We start from the raw sequence: 17,710 nt of genomic DNA on the forward strand, positions 1-17,710 counted from the left end.
AGGAAACCAACCAAAAAAGAGCAGAAAACGAAACAACATCATCTGGTACAATCCGCCATTCAGCAAAGACGTCTCAACCAACATCGGCCGCAAGTTCCTCACTCTGATCGACAAACACTTCCCCAAAGGCAACACCCTAAGAAAAATATTCAACAAGAACAACATTAAATTGAGCTACAGCTGCATGAACAACATGCAACAAATCATTTCAAACCACAACAAAGCAATTGCAAAAGGACTGCCTACCCCCAGACTAAACGACTCTGAAACCAATAATGAATGTAACTGTCGCAAGAAACCTGATTGCCCTCTCAACGGAAGGTGCTTACAGACATCAGTCATTTACCAAGCAAAGGTGACACGCAAGGACATTAACACATCCGACACGTACGTAGGATTAACCGAAGGAGCGTTCAAAACAAGATGGAATAATCACAACGCCTCCTTTAGAAACCAGACTTTGCGGAATTCTACAGAACTCAGCAAACACATTTGGAACCTCAAAGACAATAATGTTGAATATTCAATAACATGGCAAATTCTTGCATCCAGCACACCTTACAACAGTGGTAATAAAAAATGCAACCTATGCTTAAAAGAGAAACTGTTTATTATATATCATCCAGATCCATCATCCCTCAACAAGCGCAGTGAAATCATTTCAACATGCCGCCACAGACGGAAACACCTCCTAGGTAACACATGAGCCAATCACCACCCCCCTACGCCTGCTTGTACCCACCCACTCTGTGCCCTATATAAACCATTGTATGTGAATGCTTCCATTAAAATCTCCTGATGATTGAGGGAACCCCTCATGAAACAGTTCTGTAGAGATGAAGTAGTCTTGTGATTTTTTCCCACACCTACATATTGCGCTCTACCACGGTATCGAGCACTATTCTCTGGATAATCCAATCAAGACACACATATATATATATATATATATATATATATATATATATATATATATATATATATATATATGAGTATATATATGTGTGTATATATATATATATATGTGTATATATATATACATATATATATACATATATATATATGTATACATATACATATATATATATATACATATACAGTATATATACACATATATGTGTATATATATATATATATATATATGTATATATACATGTATATATATATATATGAATATATATATGTATATATATATAATATAATATAATATATATATATATATGTATATAATATAATCATAATGGGGGACCTTAATATCCATATGAATACCCCATCGGACCCACCGTGCGTAGCGCTCCAGACTATAATTGATAGCTGTGGTCTCACACAAATAATAAATGAACCCACGCATCGCAACGGTAATACGATAGACCTAGTGCTTGTCAGGGGTATCACCGCTTCCAAAGTTACGATACTCCCGTATACTAAAGTATTGTCCGATCATTACCTTATAAAATTCGAGGTTCAGACGCATGTTCGTCAAACTAATAATAATAATAACTGCTATAGCAGCCGCAACATTAATACGGCCACAACGACAACTCTTGCTGACCTACTGCCCTCGGTAATGGCACCATTCCCAAAGTATGTGGGCTCTATTGATAACCTCACTAACAACTTTAACGAAGCCCTGCGCGAAACCATTGATAACATAGCACCGCTAAAGTTAAAAAAGGCTCCAAAAAAGCGCACCCCGTGGTTTACAGAAGAAACTAGAGCTCAGAAATTATTATGCAGAAAGCTGGAACGCAAATGGCGCACGACTAAACTTGAGGTGCACCATCAAGCATTTAGTGATGGTTTAATAACTTATAAACGCATGCTTACCTTAGCTAAAGCTAATTATTACTCAAATCTCATCCACCGTAATAAAAACGATCCTAAATTTTTGTTTAGTACGGTAGCATCGCTAACCCAACAAGGGACTCCTTCCAGTAGCTCCACCCACTCAGCTGATGACTTTATGCAATTCTTTAGTAAGAAAATTGAAGTCATTAGAAAGGAGATTAAAGACAATGCGTCCCAGCTACAACGGGGTTCTATTAACATTGACACGATTGTATATACGGCGGATACTGCCCTCCAAAATAGTTTCTCTCGTTTTGAGGAAATAACATTAGAGGAATTGTTACAACGTGTAAATGGAATAAAACAAACAACATGTTTACTTGACCCTCTTCCTGGGAAACTGATCAAGGAGCTCTTTGTATTATTAGGTCCATCAGTGCTAAATATAAATTTATCACTTTCCTCGGGCACTGTTCCCCTAGCATTCAAAAAAGCGGTTATTCATCCTCTTCTTAAAAGACCTAACCTCGATCCTGACCTCATGGTAAACTACCGACCGGTGTCTCACCTTCCCTTTATTTAAAAAATCCTCGAAAAAATTGTTGCGGAGCAGTTAAATGAACACTTAGCGTCTAACAATCTATGTGAAACCTTTCAATCCGGTTTCAGGGCAAATCACTCGACGGAGACAGCCCTCGCAAAAATGACTAATGATCTATTGCTAACGATGGATTCTGATGCGTCATCTATGTTGCTGCTCCTCGATCTTAGCGCTGCTTTCGATACTGTCGATCATAATATTTTATTAGAACGTATCAAAACACGAATTGGTATGTCAGACTTAGCCCTGTCTTGGTTTAACTCTTATCTTACTGATAGGATGCAGTGTGTCTCCCATAACAATGTGACCTCGGACTACGTTAAGGTAATGTGTGGAGTTCCCCAGGGTTCGGTCCTTGGCCCTGCACTCTTCAGCATCTACATGCTGCCGCTAGGTGACATCATACGCAAATACGGTGTTAGCTTTCACTGTTATGCTGATGACACCCAACTCTACATGCCCCTAAAGCTGACCAACACGCTGGATTGTAGTCAGCTGGAGGCGTGTCTTAATGAAATTAAACAATGGATGTCCGCTAACTTTTTACAACTCAACGCCAAAAAAACGGAAATGCTGATTATCGGTCCTGCTAGACACCGAACTCTATTTAATAATACAACTCTAACATTTGACAACCAAACAATTAAACAAGGCGACACGGTAAAGAATCTGGATATTATCTTCGACCCAACTCTCTCCTTTGAGGCACACATTAAAAGCGTTACTAAAACGGCCTTCTTTCATCTCCGCAATATCGCTAAAATTCGCTCCATTCTGTCCACTAAAGACGCTGAGATCATTATCCATGTGTTTGTTACGTCTCGCCTCGATTACTGTAACGTATTATTTTCGGGTCTCCCCATGTCTAGCATTAAAAAATTACAGTTGGTACAAAATGCGGCTGCTAGACTTTTGACAAGAACAAGAAAGTTTGATCACATTACGCCTGTACTGGCTCACCTGCACTGGCTTCCTGTGCACTTAAGATGTGACTTTAAGGTTTTACTACTTACGTATAAAATACTACACGGTCTAGCTCCATCCTATCTTGCCGATGGTATTGTACCATATGTCCCGGCAAGAAATCTGCGTTCAAAGGACTCCGGCTTATTAGTGATCCCCAAAGCCCCAAAAAAGTCTGCGGGCTGTAGAGCTTTTTCATTTCGGGCTCCAGTACTCTGGAATGCCCTCCCGGTAACAGTTCGAGATGCTACCTCAGTAGAAGCATTTAAGTCTCACCTTAAAACTCATTTGTATGCTCTAGCCTTTAAATAGACTCCCTTTTCAGACCAGTTGATCTGCCGTTTCTTTTCTTTTTCTTCTATGTCCCACTCTCCTTTGTGGAGTGAGTCCGGTCCGATCCGGTGGCCATGTACTGCTCGCCTGTGTATCTGCTGGGGACATCTCTGCGCTGCTGATCAGCCTCCTCTTGTGATGGTTTCCTGCTGGCTCCGCTGTGAACGGGACTCTCGCTGCTGTGTTGGATCCGCTTTGGATTGGACTCTCGCGACTGTGTTGGATCCATTATGGATTGATCTTTCACAGTATCATGTTCTCATAGTCATCATTGTCACCGACGTCCCACTGGGTCATTATTGTCACCGATGTCCCACTGGGTGTGAGTTTTCCTTGCCCTTATGTGGGCCTACCGAGGATGTCGTAGTGGTTTGTGCAGCCCTTTGAGACACTAGTGATTTAGGGCTATATAAGTAAACATTGATTGATTGATTGATTGATATATATATATATATATATATATATATATATACGTATATATATATATATATATGTATATATATGTATGTATATATATATATATATATATATATATATATATGTGTATGTATATATATATATATATATATATATATATATATATATATATATATATATATATATATATATATATATATATATATATATATATATATATATATATATATATATATGATATCACGTCATCGATTGGAAAATGCATTTTTAGACAATGTGATTTGCCTGAGCGGCTATGAGACTTTGAGAGTAACAAGCAACAAGCGGTAGAACATGGATTAGAAAGGACAGATTAAAAAAATTATAATAAAAAACTAAATAAATAACTTTGGACTTCCCGCGGGCCAGATCTCGAACGCTGGCGGGCCGGATACGGCCGTAGTTTGGGGACCACTGCTGTAGTGTCTTCAAAGTGGGCAGTTTTTTACTAAAATATGGACTTCTGTCGAGGCCACAACCAATTATGTTTACATTGATTCTCATGGGGAACTCTGCTTCACTATACAAACTTTTTGGTTTACGAACCATATTCAAGGACCAAATAAGTTCATAAATGAAGGAGGTTCCCTTCATATACTAAAAACTGTGGGATAAGGAGGACCAAGAAAGGGCAAAGTAGGAAGAGGACATACATTTATGAATTTTGGTGTAGAATACTACTGTGTTTGTGAATGCTTTTTAGTAGTTACACAATGATATTGATAATCTTTATAAGAGTCTAGGCCAAAAGTGTGTACATATATATATATTTTTTACCTTTTCCAGTGAATTCAGGCATTTTGTTGCCGAGTTCTTTCCTTGCAGCAGAGCTGACGTACGCTGGCAGTGGAGACTTCTTGTCTTGTTCCTCCTAAAAGACACATGACAGCAGCACACGGTCAATCACCAATTCCCAATTTGAGAATATTGGAGACAAAAATTAAAATGTAGATTACCTTCTTGACCGTCATTTCATCCAGTGAGTTTTTTTTATAGATGTTTTGTTTCTGTCTGGCCACAGAGATCCAGCTAGGACACTCAGACCCAATAGAAACATTACGGACTGGAACAGGCTCTAAAAACGGACAACGCGGTGTAATTGGAATTTGTGTTCCAGTGTTTTTTTTGGGCTCGGTGTTGTCAATATTGATACAGTGTAACATCATAATGATATAATTGGTATGCACCTGAGACACGCTTGGTTTTCACTCCACTGTCTCCATGAATATCTGGTTTCTTGGGGAGAGCAGGTTTGTTGCTGGTAGCTGGACTTGTGGGTTTGACAATGGCAGTTGGCTCGACTTTAGAGCTGACAGGCTGTGCTGAAGGTTCAACGGGTGCCTAAAGGAGGGTAAATCAAATAAAAGTTACTAAGTTCATACCTGCAAGGACTGTTGTGTCCACTTTGAGGCACTAATATTCTGTAAGACAGGGGTGTCCAAACCTATTCCAGGCATAAGGATCCAGCGTCCACTTTGATATTTAACATTTTGCAAATGAACATTTAGATAATGCTAAGAAATGATTTAGCCTACCTGCATATTTAAAGAAATAACAGCCTGCACCCATCTACTTGTCCATCCAGCCATTTACTCTATCTTCGATGGGAAAAATTCCATCACTCCCTTAAACTTGACTGTTATTAAGACAAGAAGCTTAACTCAGAATAAAATGTCTACCTCTGTATTTTCCTCCTCTGAGCTAAGGGTGTGCAGAACTGCTGTCTTCCTGAGCCGAACACCAAAGAGACTGTCGTAGCTTCCCTCCACAACCACTGAACTCTCTGTAGAAGCGAGTGCAGGATACATTTAATTGAGTTTAATTTATTTCAATTAATCCAAGAAGATGGCATCCATAGTTTAAACAACAAGTTTCCTCACCTTCTTTGGCTGCAACAGGCGAGGTCTGAGCTCTGACGGGGTCCTGAGACACAGTCTTCTGAGGTTTGACAGCATTGTCACCAGCCATGTTTGTTTTACCAGAAGTCACTAGCACATGTGTATGGGACTGTGCATCCGCATGGAGGTCCTTCTTGATGGTTTCTTCACCATCTTCATCACCAGATGGGGTTAGGGAAGACAGTGGAATGTTTTTGGAATCCCCTACAGAGAGAGACCTCTGCCAGACCGGGGCTAATGTGGAACAGACTTTGTTCTGATTTGAACCACCATATTTCCCTACTTCTTCCTCAAGTGATGGAATGGTAACCTTTTCCACACCAACCGTTGTATCAAATACTTGCTCCACCTGTTGTTCCTCATCAGCAACCACTTCTAACACTTTGTAAGTTTCTTCTTCAACATGTTCTGTTGTTATTTCATGAGACGGTATCAATTGTTCTTCAGTTGGGGACAGATTTAAGGCCAACGTCTTTCCTGTCTCTGAACTGGGAGAGACAAGGTTCATGTGGATAGTGGTGGTCGGAATGGGAATGAAGGTCTCACTTGAAGGGTTGGTCTCAGTGGGAGTGAAGGTCTCACTTGGAAGGTTGGTCTTATCGAGAGTGAAGATCTCACTTGGAAGGTTGGTTTCAGTGAGAGAAAAGGTCTCACATGGAAGGTTGGTTTCAGTGAGAGAAAAGGTCTCACTTGGAGGGTTGGTCTTACTGGGAGTAAAGGTCTCCCTTTGAAGGCTGGTCTCAGGGGCACTGAAGGTCTCACATAGAATGGTGGTGTTTGTAGGAGTAAAAGTCTCAATTAGAAGGTTGGTCTTGATGGGAGTGAAGGTCTCACATGGAAGGTTGGTCTTAGAGGAAGCAAAGGTCTCCCTTTGAAGTTTGGTCTCAGCGGGACTGAAGGTATCACATGGAAGGCTGGTTTTAGCAGGACTGAAGGTCTCACTTTGAAGGTTAGTATTAGTGGGACCGAATGTCTCAATTTGAAGGATGGTCTTAGTGGGACTGAAGGTCTCACTTGGAAGTTTGGTCTTAGTGGGAGTGAAGGTCTCACTTTGAAGGTTAGTCTTAGTGGGACTTAAGGTCTCACTTGAAAGGTTGGTCTTTTTGGGAGTGAAGGTATCACAAGGAAGGTTGGTCATAGTGGGACTGAATGTCTCACTTGGAATGTTAGTCTTAATTGGACTGAAGGTCTCACTTTGAAGGTTAGTCTTAGTGGGACTGAAGGTTTCACTTGGAAGATTGATCTCAGTGGGAGTCAAAGTTTCACATGAAAGGATGGTCTTAGCAGGACTGAAGGTCTCCCTTTGAAGGTTAGTCTTCGTGGGAGTGAAGGTCTCACTTTGAAGGTTAGTCTCAGTGGGACTGAAGGTCTCACTTGGAAGGTTGGTCTTAGTGGGAGTGAAAGTTTCAAAAGGAAGGTCGATCTTGGTGGGACTGAATGTCTCACTTGGAATTTTAGTCTTAGTGGGACTGAAGGTCTCACTTTGAAGGTTAGTCTTAGTGGGACTGAAGGTCTCACTTTGAAGATTGATCTCAGTGGGAGTCAAAGTTTCACTTGGAAGGATGGTCTTAGCAGGACTGAAGGTCTCACTTTGAAGGTTGGTCTTAGTGGGACTGAAGGTCTCACTTCGAAGGTTGGTCTTAGTGGGACTGAAGGTCTCACTTTGAAGGTTGGTCTTAGTGGGAGTCTTATTTACTGGTGAAAAAGACTCAAAGTACAAAGAGGAAGAAGACATGGGTGATATGGTGTGCATCACTTTTGATTTGTCCTGCTCTAGATCTTCATCCATGTTATGTTTCCTGTAAATGTCCTGAGCCTCCAGCCCTTCTTCTTTATCCAGATGTCGGTTTAAGTCTTCATTCACCACAGCCCCGTCCTCTCCACCAGTTCTTTCATCATTTCCATGGGGTTGGTTCTTGTGTACGGCGTCAGCTTTCTGATCACATGATTCTGGAGGAGTTCCGTCATCATACATGACTTGTGGGTTGCAGGTAGCATCATCTCTTGCCAGTGCATCTGCACCTTCCCCTTCCTCTTGGACTGGGAGAACATTGCAAATATCTTCACCTGCTGCTTTAGAAGTAGTTCCATCCATGACATCTATTGCCTCCTCTACCATCTGTTGTGTCTCCTCTTTCTCCTCCTCTCTCATCTCCTGATCCTCCTTTACCTCCAGCTGTGTTGTCTCCTCTTCTTCATCACTTGTCACCACTTCCTGTGCTTCCTGTGGGTCAGATCTTCTTTGGATCAAGGCTTGTTCTTCTTCAGGTATCTCTTCCCCTGGCAGCGCTTTCTCTCCTTCGCTCTGAAGAGGAAACAGAAATAGGGTAAAAGTTTGAAACTTGAAGCATAGAAACTAATAATTGGTCTCTAAGTTAGCCTACATTTACTATCAAGTGATTTCAAGAGAGTGTATTTTAATGTTGCCTATGAATTATACAGTTAATACAATGTTCTGTATCCAATGGTGGTTTATGGGCAATTGCCCAAGACAGCATTCTCAAGAGGGGAACCGCAAAGATGAGGGGGGGGGGGAAGGAAAATATTTTGAGTTCTCAGCACTTATCAAATCAGAGTTAGATGCCTTCTGCAGGCAGTAAGTGGATAAAACTAAACCGGATCTCAAACATAGTGCGGGGTCATAAATAAATTGTGGCACATTTTTGTCGCGAGCAAATAAGACACTAATGATATGCACTCACCTACAACAATATGTACACCTGCCCAATCAATTAAGATCCAATATCAAATAAGGAGAATTACAGCTGTCAAAAAATAACAAGTTAACTCACACAAATAATCACAAAAATGCGACACATTTTTGTGGGTCCAGTGAGGGTTGGACTCCGCCAAGGCTGTCCTTTGTCACCGATTCTGTTCATAACTTTTATGGACAGAATTTCTAGGCGCAGTCATGGCGTTGAGGGGTTCCGGTTTGGTGGTCGCGGGATTAGGTCTCTGCTTTTTCAGGATGATGTGGTCCTGATGGCTTCATCTGGCCGGGATCTTCAGCTCTCACTGGATCGGTTCGCATCCGAGTGTGAAGCGACCGGAATGAGAATCAGCACCTCCAAGTCCGAGTCCATGGTTCTCACCCAGAAAAGGGTGGAATGCCATCTCCGGGTTGGGGAGGAGACCCTGCCCCAAGTGGAAGAGTTCAAGTACCTCTGAGTCTTGTTCACGAGTGAGGAAAGAGTGAGATCAACAGGCGGACGATTGCGGCGTCTTCAGTAATGCAAACGTTGTACCGATCCGTTGTGGTGAAGAAGGAGCTGAGCCGGAAGGCAAAGCTCTCAATTTACCGGTCGATCTACGTTCCCATCCTCACCTATGGTCATGAGCTTTGGGTCATGACCGAAAGGATAAGATCACAGGTACAAGCGGCCGAAATGAGTTTCCTCCGCCAGGTGGCGGGGCTCTCGCTTAGAGATAGGGTGAGAAGCTCTGCCACCTGAGAAGAGCTCAAAGTAAAGCCGCTGCTCCTCCACATCGAGAGGAGCCAGATGAGGTGGTTCGGGCATCTGGTCAGGATGCCACCCGAACGTCTCCCTAGGGAGGTGTTTAGGGCACGTCCAACCGGTAGGAGGCCACGGGGAAGACCCAGGACACGTTGGGAAGACTATGTCTCCCGGCTGGCCTGGGAACGCCTCGGGATCCCCCGGGAACAGCGAGACGAAGTGGCTGGGGAGAGGGAAGTCTGGGCTTCCCGCTTAGGCTGCTGCACCCGCGACCCGACCTCGGATAAGCGGAAGAAGATGGATGGATGTATCGCATTAATCACGCACTTTATTTAGACTGTATATGCTTTTTTAGCTTAAGCACAGATGTTACCTGAAAAGTAGTGCAGGTTGCTATACGATGAGTAATCAGGTCAATGCATAGGTCAATGCAAATATGAGTGAGGAGACTGGTGTGCTTGCTGGCAAATGTAGCTTCAAAATGCAACCTGACTAGACTTTAGATAAAACTGCTATCACGTTTTGAGCACATAAATGTAACGCATTCCAGTAAAACATTTGAAAAAATGTTAAAATAGCATTTGTGTTCGAATATTGAGGTCTTTTTTAAAAGCAAATTCAATCAACGCAAGTGAGTACGGTAATAACCTGTGATTAATCACGATTAATACAAAATCAATAGCATGATTAATCTGATTAATAAAGTATATCATTTGACATCACTAGTAATAACATAATATGATGTAATAGAATTAACTGCTTGTTACAATAATACAGGGCTAATGCAAATTAACACAAAAACCCACATTTTGCATTGTCATGCATAATGAACAGTATTTTTTACATTGTTAAATATATACTTACCTGACAAGTGTCAATCAAAACTGAGTTTCAATATTGCCTATACAGATTTTGAGTAGTGTAATGTGATTTTTAAAAATCAGATTTAGATTGGAAAAAAAGACCTACGTTATTGTTACATCCATAATACCAGGAAAAATATGATTAAAAAAACATATGATATATACATATAATAATATATATACATGCAAATAAAGTATAGTTTAAAAAAAAAATACATACACAAGGATGACTGAATCTTTTCATGTCTAGATGCTCTTCCTCCCCCTCCTCCTGGCCTTCACCATCTTCACGTTCCTCCTCTTCATGGACATGTGTACGGAAAGCAGCAGTGCTCCCACTCTGCGGAGCTTCCTCCACCTCCTCTTCTGCACTCGTCTGACCCGACAGGAGGGCATCAGAAGGAGCCTCCTGATAAAAGACAGGCTCTTGATCCTTCACCTCTTCATCTTCTGCTTCTTCTAGCTCCTTATCTTCTTCCTTCATCTCCAGGACAACATCCTCAGAGTCCACGCACGAGGAACAAGAAGGTAAGGAGTTCAGCACCTCCTGTAAGAAGGAGCCATCTTCTTCCACAGCCTCTCCTAGTCCATCCATGCTCTCCTCTGTTCCACATGTAAGGACTCGCTGGTCGAAGACATCTTTCTGGCCAGCAGGGGGCTCTGGTGTTGCTCTGAAAGCATAGATGATAGCTCTAATTAGTCTGTAAGATAAATTACAAGAATAATATAATCACCTGGAACTGTCCAGAGAGGAGGTTCTGGTGCTGCACTTTGGAAAGGATGGACCTCCCTCCTTTGATTGACAGGAACTCTCCCGACCATCCTGGTCTTCTTCTTCCATCACATCTTCTCCTTCCATGCTTTCCTGCTTATCTCCCAACATGGGTGGTTCATCCTCTTTCTCCAGCTTCTGGTCCAGCTCATCTGTACTTGCATCTGGAACAAGAAAAAGAAACAGAGGGCAGTGATGGAAAAAGGACGACGCTCGTGTGGGAGGAAGATACGGTATTAGCTTTCACTGTTATGCTGATGACACCCAACTCTACATGCCCCTAAAGCTGACCAACATGCCGGACTGTAGTCAGTTGGAAGCGTGTCTTAATGAAATTAAACAATGGATGTCCGCTAACTTTTTGCAACTTAATGCCAAAAAAACGGAAATGCTGATTATCGGTCCTGCTAGACACCGACCTCTATTTAATAATACAACTTTAACATTTGACAACCAAATAATAAAACAAGGTGACTCTGTAAAAAATCTGGGTATTATCTTCGACCCAACTCTCTCCTTTGAGTCACACATTAAAAGCGTTACTAAAACGGCCTTCTTTCATCTCCGTAATATCGCTAAAATTCGCTCCATTTTGTCCACTAAAGACGCCGAGATCATTATCCATGCGTTTGTTACGTCTCGTCTCGATTACTGTAACGTATTATTTTCGGGTCTCCCCATGTCTAGCATTAAAAGATTACAGTTGGTACAAAATGCGGCTGCTAGACTTTTGACAAGAACAAGAAAGTTTGATCATATTACGCCTGTACTGGCTCACCTGCACTGGCTTCCTGTGCACTTAAGATGTGACTTTAAGGTTTTATTACTTACGTATAAAATACTACACGGTCTAGCTCCAGCCTATCTTGCCGATTGTATTGTACCGTATGTCCCGGCAAGAAATCTGCGTTCAAAAGACTCCGGCTTATTAGTGATTCCTAGAGCTCAAAAAAAGTCTGCGGGCTATAGAGCGTTTTCCGTTCGGGCTCCAGTACTCTGGAATGCCCTCCCGGTAACAGTTCGAGATGCTACCTCAGTAGAAGCATTTAAGTCTCATCTTAAAACTCATTTGTATACTCTAGCCTTTAAATAGACCTCCTTTTTAGACCAGTTGATCTGCCGCTTCTTTTCTTTCTCCTATGTCCCCCCCTCCCTTGTGGAGGGGGTCCGGTCCGATGACCATGGATGAAGTACTGACTGTCCAGAGTCGAGACCCAGGATGGACCGCTCGTCGGGACCCAGGATGGACCGCTCGCCTGTATCGGTTGGGGACATCTCTACGCTGCTGATCCGCTTCAGATGGTTTCCTGTGGACGGGACTCTCGCTGCTGTCTTGGAGCCACTATGGATTGAACTTTCACAGTATCATGTTGGACCCGCTCGACATCCATTGCTTTCGGTCCCCTAGAGGGGGGGGGTTGCCCACATCTGAGGTCCTCTCCAAGGTTTCTCATAGTCAGCATTGTCGCTGGCGTCCCACTGAATGTGAATTCTCCCTGCCCACTGGGTGTGAGTTTTCCTTGCCCTTTTGTGGGTTCTTCCGAGGATGTTGTAGTCGTAATGATTTGTGCAGTCCTTTGAGACATTTGTGATTTGGGGCTATATAAATAAACATTGATTGATTGATGAAGAGAACAACTCACCTCCTATCTTCTCATCCTCTTGTGGCTCCAAAGATTCTGGGGACAGAATGTTCAACGATCCATTCATCCTGCTATGTTCCTCTGCTTTGATGTCAAGTCTCTGCATGGACAAGACAGAAAGTAGTAGTACCACCACCACTACACAAATAAGGCACAAACTACTACATAGTTATGACACACAGTAGTACTACATAGTTGTAATGACACAAAGTAGGGTTTTCCCGGTATCAATATTTTGGTACCAAAATATATTTCAATACTTTGATCCTTTTCAAAATAAAGGGCATCACAAACAAAATGTCATAATTTGCTTTATTTAACCTCAATTAAACATATGTTTCTTATGTTGACATTAAATAATATAGTGAACATACTAGACAACTTATATATTAGTAGTAAGTAAGAAAACAAAGGCTCCTAATTAGTCTGCTGATGTAGGCAGTAACATATTGTGTCATTTCCTATTGTATTACTTTGTCAAAAAATTGATTATTGATCTACTTGTTAATTTACTGTTAATATCTGCTCACTTTCTGTTCTAATATGTTCTATCTACACTTCTGTTAAAATGTGATCATAAGTTTTGGGTGATACTAGACATTAGGGGTGTGGGGAAAAAATCGATTTGAATACGTTGTGCGATTCAGAATCGATTCTCATTTTTAAAAAATCGTTTTTTTTGTTTTTTTAATCAATTCAACAAACCACTACACAGCAATACCATAACAATGCAATCCAATTCCAAAACCAAACCTGAAGCAGCAACACTCAGAACTGCAATAAACAGAGCAATTGAGAGAAGACACAAACACGACACAGAACAAACCAAAAGTAGTGAAACAAAAATGAATATTATCAACAACAGTATCAATATTGGTTATCATTTCAGCATAGCAGTGATTAAAAATCCCTCATTGACATTATCATTTGACATTTATAAAAATAAAAAAGAAGAACAATAGTGTCACAGTGGCTTACACTTGCATCGCATCTCATAAGCTTGACACACTGTGTCCAATATTTTCACAAAGATAAGTCATATTTTTGGTTCGTTTAATAGTTAAAACAAATTTCCATTATTGCAATCAGTTGATAAAACATTGTCCTTTACAATTATATAAGCAATTTTTTTTTTTAATCTACTATTCTGCTTGCATGTCAGCAGACTGGGGTAGATCCTGCTGAAATCCTATGTATTGAATGAATACAGAATCGTTTTGAATCGGAAAAATATCGGTTTTGAATCGAGAATAGAATCGAATCGAATCGAAAAAAATCTATATGTTATCGAATCGTAAACCTCAAACCTTGTAACTAAACCTGGGAGCAGCTCAATACCTTTTGTCCATATTAGCGGGGTTGTGAGTACACAGCAAACAAGTGGGTGAGCGAGAGCGAGAGGTGTTCTTACATTGGCAGGTTTCCTCCTGTTACAGGCCTTACTTCTTAGGCCCAGCTTGTGTTTGGCAGCAGAGTTATCCAGACAGCCAAACGGGCTGGCAGGCAGACTGAAATCCCCTGGAACCACCACAAGGGGGCTCCCAACTCTGGATGACTATGAAGACAAAGAGGAGAGAGTTTCACTGAAAGCTGACACTTTTTGAAATGTTGACAAGAACTTTTGGAAGGTGTTTTTTTATGGTTTTTTTTTTTACATTTATACAATATCATTTGATATTGATTATTTCCAGATAGAGCAGCTCCCATCATTCATCTGAGTCATGTTGGCTTTGAGCAGGAAACTTAAACGCACCATTAGATCATGTTTGATTAGGTGTTGAAAACTGAGTATTTGGACTTGGAACGATGAAGCTTGCAGATAGGAAACAGACAAGAAAATAGAGCACGACAGTGTGCGCGTGCGTGTGTTTGTATGTGTGTGTGCATGTGTGTGAGGCAGTCCAGCTGTATCAATATTAGCTGTGGTTCAAGTGCAGCAGGAACACTTGTGGTGTCTCTGCCCCACCAAATGGAAAAAGGCTGCCCTTTGTCACCGATTCTGTTCATAACTTTTATGGACAGAATTTCTAAGCGCAGTCCAGGTGTTGAAGGGTTCCGGTTTGGTGGCTGCAGGATTAGGTCTCTGCTTTTTGCAGATGATGTGGTCCTGATGGCTTCAACTGGCCAAGATCTTCAGCTCTCATTGGATCGGTTCGCAGCTGAATGTGAAGCGACTGGGATGAAAATCAGCACCTCCAAGTCTGAGTCCATGGTTCTCGCCTGGGAAGGGCGGTGTGCCATTTCCAGGTTGGGGAGGAAACCCTGCCCCAAGTGAAGGAGTTCAAGTACCTCGGAGTCTTGTTCACAAGTGAGGGAAGAGTGGATCGTGATATCGACAGGGGGATCGGTGCGGTGTCTTCAGTAATGCGGACGCTGCATCCATCCGTTGTGGTGAAGAAGGAGCTTAGCCGGTAGGCCAAGCCCTCAATTTACCGGTCGACCTACGTTCCCATCCCCACCTATGGTCATGAGCTTAGAGTTATGACCGTAAAGACAAGATCACACCTACAAGCGGCCGAAATTAGTTTCCTCCGCCATGTGGTGGGGCTCTCCCTTAGAGATAGGGTGAGAAACTCTGCCATCCGGGAGGAGCTCAAAGTAAACCCGCTGCTCCTCCACATCGAGAGGAGCCAGATGAGGTGATTCGGGGATCTGCTGAGGATGCCACCCGAACGCCTCCCTAGGGAGGTGTTTAGGGCACGTCCGACCGGCAGGAGGCCACGGAGAAGACCCAGGACACGTTGGGAAGACCATGTCTCCCGGCTGGCCTGGGAACGCCTCGGGATTCCCCGGGAGGAGCTGGACGAAGTGGCTGTGGAGAGGGAAGTCTGGGTTTCTCTGCTTAGGGTGCTGCCTCCGCGACCTGACCTCGGATAAGCGGAAGAAAATGGATATATGTAATAGTAACGTTCAGCATTTACCTTGAAGAGCAAAAATCTACATTACATCCTTTCAGCTGCTTGTCCGTCAAACACACCATCAGCAGCTTCTACATATTTTCATGGATAAATCTTCTTGGCTGCCGTTAGACCCATTCTGCCTCAGGCCCCGTTTGATAATTATTACATAGATTATTCCATCTCAGTAATAATGTGCATGTTGGCTGGTCTCTAAACTTACCTGGTCTTCATCACTGTCGCTACCCTCCAGGCTGATGGAGCTGTTCCTCTTATCCTGATTCTAAAAAAGGACAAATATTAAAGGTTGAAGATGAAAGTAGGATATTTGCGGTTGTTTTACCAGGGCTGTGTGAGGTGAAGTGTATTCAGGGGGGCTGCAGGGTAGACCGTCATCTTCTGACATGGTTCCGCCATCTTCTGTCTTCTTAACACACATCAGAGATGGAGGAGAGCCCAGCCTGATGGCCTGCTTCAGCTGGAGCTGCAGAAGCACAACATTACATGTACACTCCTCACAAAAACTGAACATGTCCAGCTGTTCAATGTTTTATCAGCAATATTTGCACCACTTGGTGTTTTCTAACAATGCTATGAACGGCTGGATTCACTACAGGTGTGTGAATCCATGCATGAATCCATGAATAAACACGCAGTTTCAATTAGGATAGTTAAAGTTAAAATTAAAGTTAAAATACCAATGATTGTCATACACACTCTTGGTGTGGCGAAATTATTCTCTGCATTTGACCCATCACCCTTGATCACCCCCTGGGAGATGAGGGGAGCAGTGGGCAGCAGCGGTGCCGCGCCCGGGAATCATTTTTGGTGATTTAACCCCCAATTCCAACCCTTGATGCTGAGTGCCAAGCAGGAAGGTAATGAGTCCCATTTTTATAGTCTTTGGTATGACTCGGCCGGGGTTTGAACTCACAACTCACAACCTACCGATCTCAAGGAGGACACTAACCACTAGGCCACTGATAGGTCCCCTTTATCATGCTGTTGATGGCTACAAGCAGCATTTTCTTAGAGGGAAGTGGCCACTGAGCTTTGAGTGTCATGAACAAACACATGCCTTTTATGCATTAAAACTGAATTGGTTGATTCATTGATCAAACTCCTGTTTATTTTGCCATTCAGGTCCTGGTTAGTGAAGAGAAGATCAAATTAGGTGCACCTGTAAAGGTTATAATGCATTTCAGCTTTATCCTGAAAATTCATCCGAAGTCTGATTATTCTGACCTTTTTGTCAGTAGTGTACATGATTGGATATTTTCAATTTGAGGTTCTCTTGCAGATAAATTAGAGCCTACATATTAAAATAAGTCTCAGTATGATGCACTGCAGCTACACATTAAAATTAAATAAATATTATACAAAAAATGCATTCTTTTTCGAAACGCATAGGTTTAATATGAAAATATTTTATCTCAGATCGCGCAGGTGATCCAACAGAATCAGAATGTTTTGTTTGAGTACATGTTGTGGAATTCAAACTGTTATTTATAACAACGTTTTAGAAAATATAACATAAGATTTAGGGCCTATTGGTGTTTGCACAACACAATCCTATTGGTGTATAGTCAGACACAGAGAATATCTTATTCACACAGTCCCTCCGACAGAGAGACCAAGCGTTTAATTGTGAAGTAAGTACCACCAAAAATAAAACACTTGTACTGTATTATTACCTGTTACAGTTAATGAGTGGCTGATTTATTCAGGTGTAAAAAAACATCATTAATTTATAGTAATTTTGCTTAATTAACGTGTATGTTAGTCCTATGTTAGTATGTAATTCCTGCACACACAGCATTTCCCGTAACATAATACATAACTCACATAATGTTTTTTCTGTAGTGACTGTGCCAGAGGTAGACATGCATTCTACTTAGGTGGCAAATTATGACGCGTGAAATCAATCGCAACACTAACCAAATTACATTAAGATTCCCATCATATCAATCTTAGATCAAAGTTATGTGAGGCACACTACACAAAATAAAACTAATGTTATTAATATCAGTAATATGGGTAG

At 41.8% G+C, this 17,710-nt stretch overlaps 1 protein-coding gene across 3 annotated transcripts in view; it reads right to left on the minus strand.

Moving 5' to 3' along the window:
* Positions 1 to 17,710, minus strand: part of zgc:66433 (uncharacterized protein LOC321250 homolog) — a 126,543-nt gene that overhangs the window by 5,683 nt on the left and 103,150 nt on the right. For all 3 annotated transcript variants that reach the window (XM_061901633.1, XM_061901634.1, XM_061901635.1), the window contains 11 exons: positions 16,013 to 16,153; positions 15,893 to 15,952; positions 14,184 to 14,327; positions 12,773 to 12,872; positions 11,092 to 11,293; positions 10,578 to 11,028; positions 6,019 to 8,341; positions 5,818 to 5,921; positions 5,326 to 5,479; positions 5,095 to 5,213; positions 4,916 to 5,009 (listed from right to left, as the gene is read on the minus strand). In XM_061901633.1, coding sequence (XP_061757617.1) covers positions 4,916 to 5,009; positions 5,095 to 5,213; positions 5,326 to 5,479; positions 5,818 to 5,921; positions 6,019 to 8,341; positions 10,578 to 11,028; positions 11,092 to 11,293; positions 12,773 to 12,872; positions 14,184 to 14,327; positions 15,893 to 15,952; positions 16,013 to 16,153 — 3,892 coding nt within the window. The remainder of the gene's footprint in view (positions 1 to 4,915; positions 5,010 to 5,094; positions 5,214 to 5,325; positions 5,480 to 5,817; positions 5,922 to 6,018; positions 8,342 to 10,577; positions 11,029 to 11,091; positions 11,294 to 12,772; positions 12,873 to 14,183; positions 14,328 to 15,892; positions 15,953 to 16,012; positions 16,154 to 17,710) is intronic.

Source organism: Nerophis ophidion, linkage group LG05 (genome assembly GCF_033978795.1).
Source record: "Nerophis ophidion isolate RoL-2023_Sa linkage group LG05, RoL_Noph_v1.0, whole genome shotgun sequence".
Lineage (NCBI taxonomy): Eukaryota > Metazoa > Chordata > Actinopteri > Syngnathiformes > Syngnathidae > Nerophis > Nerophis ophidion.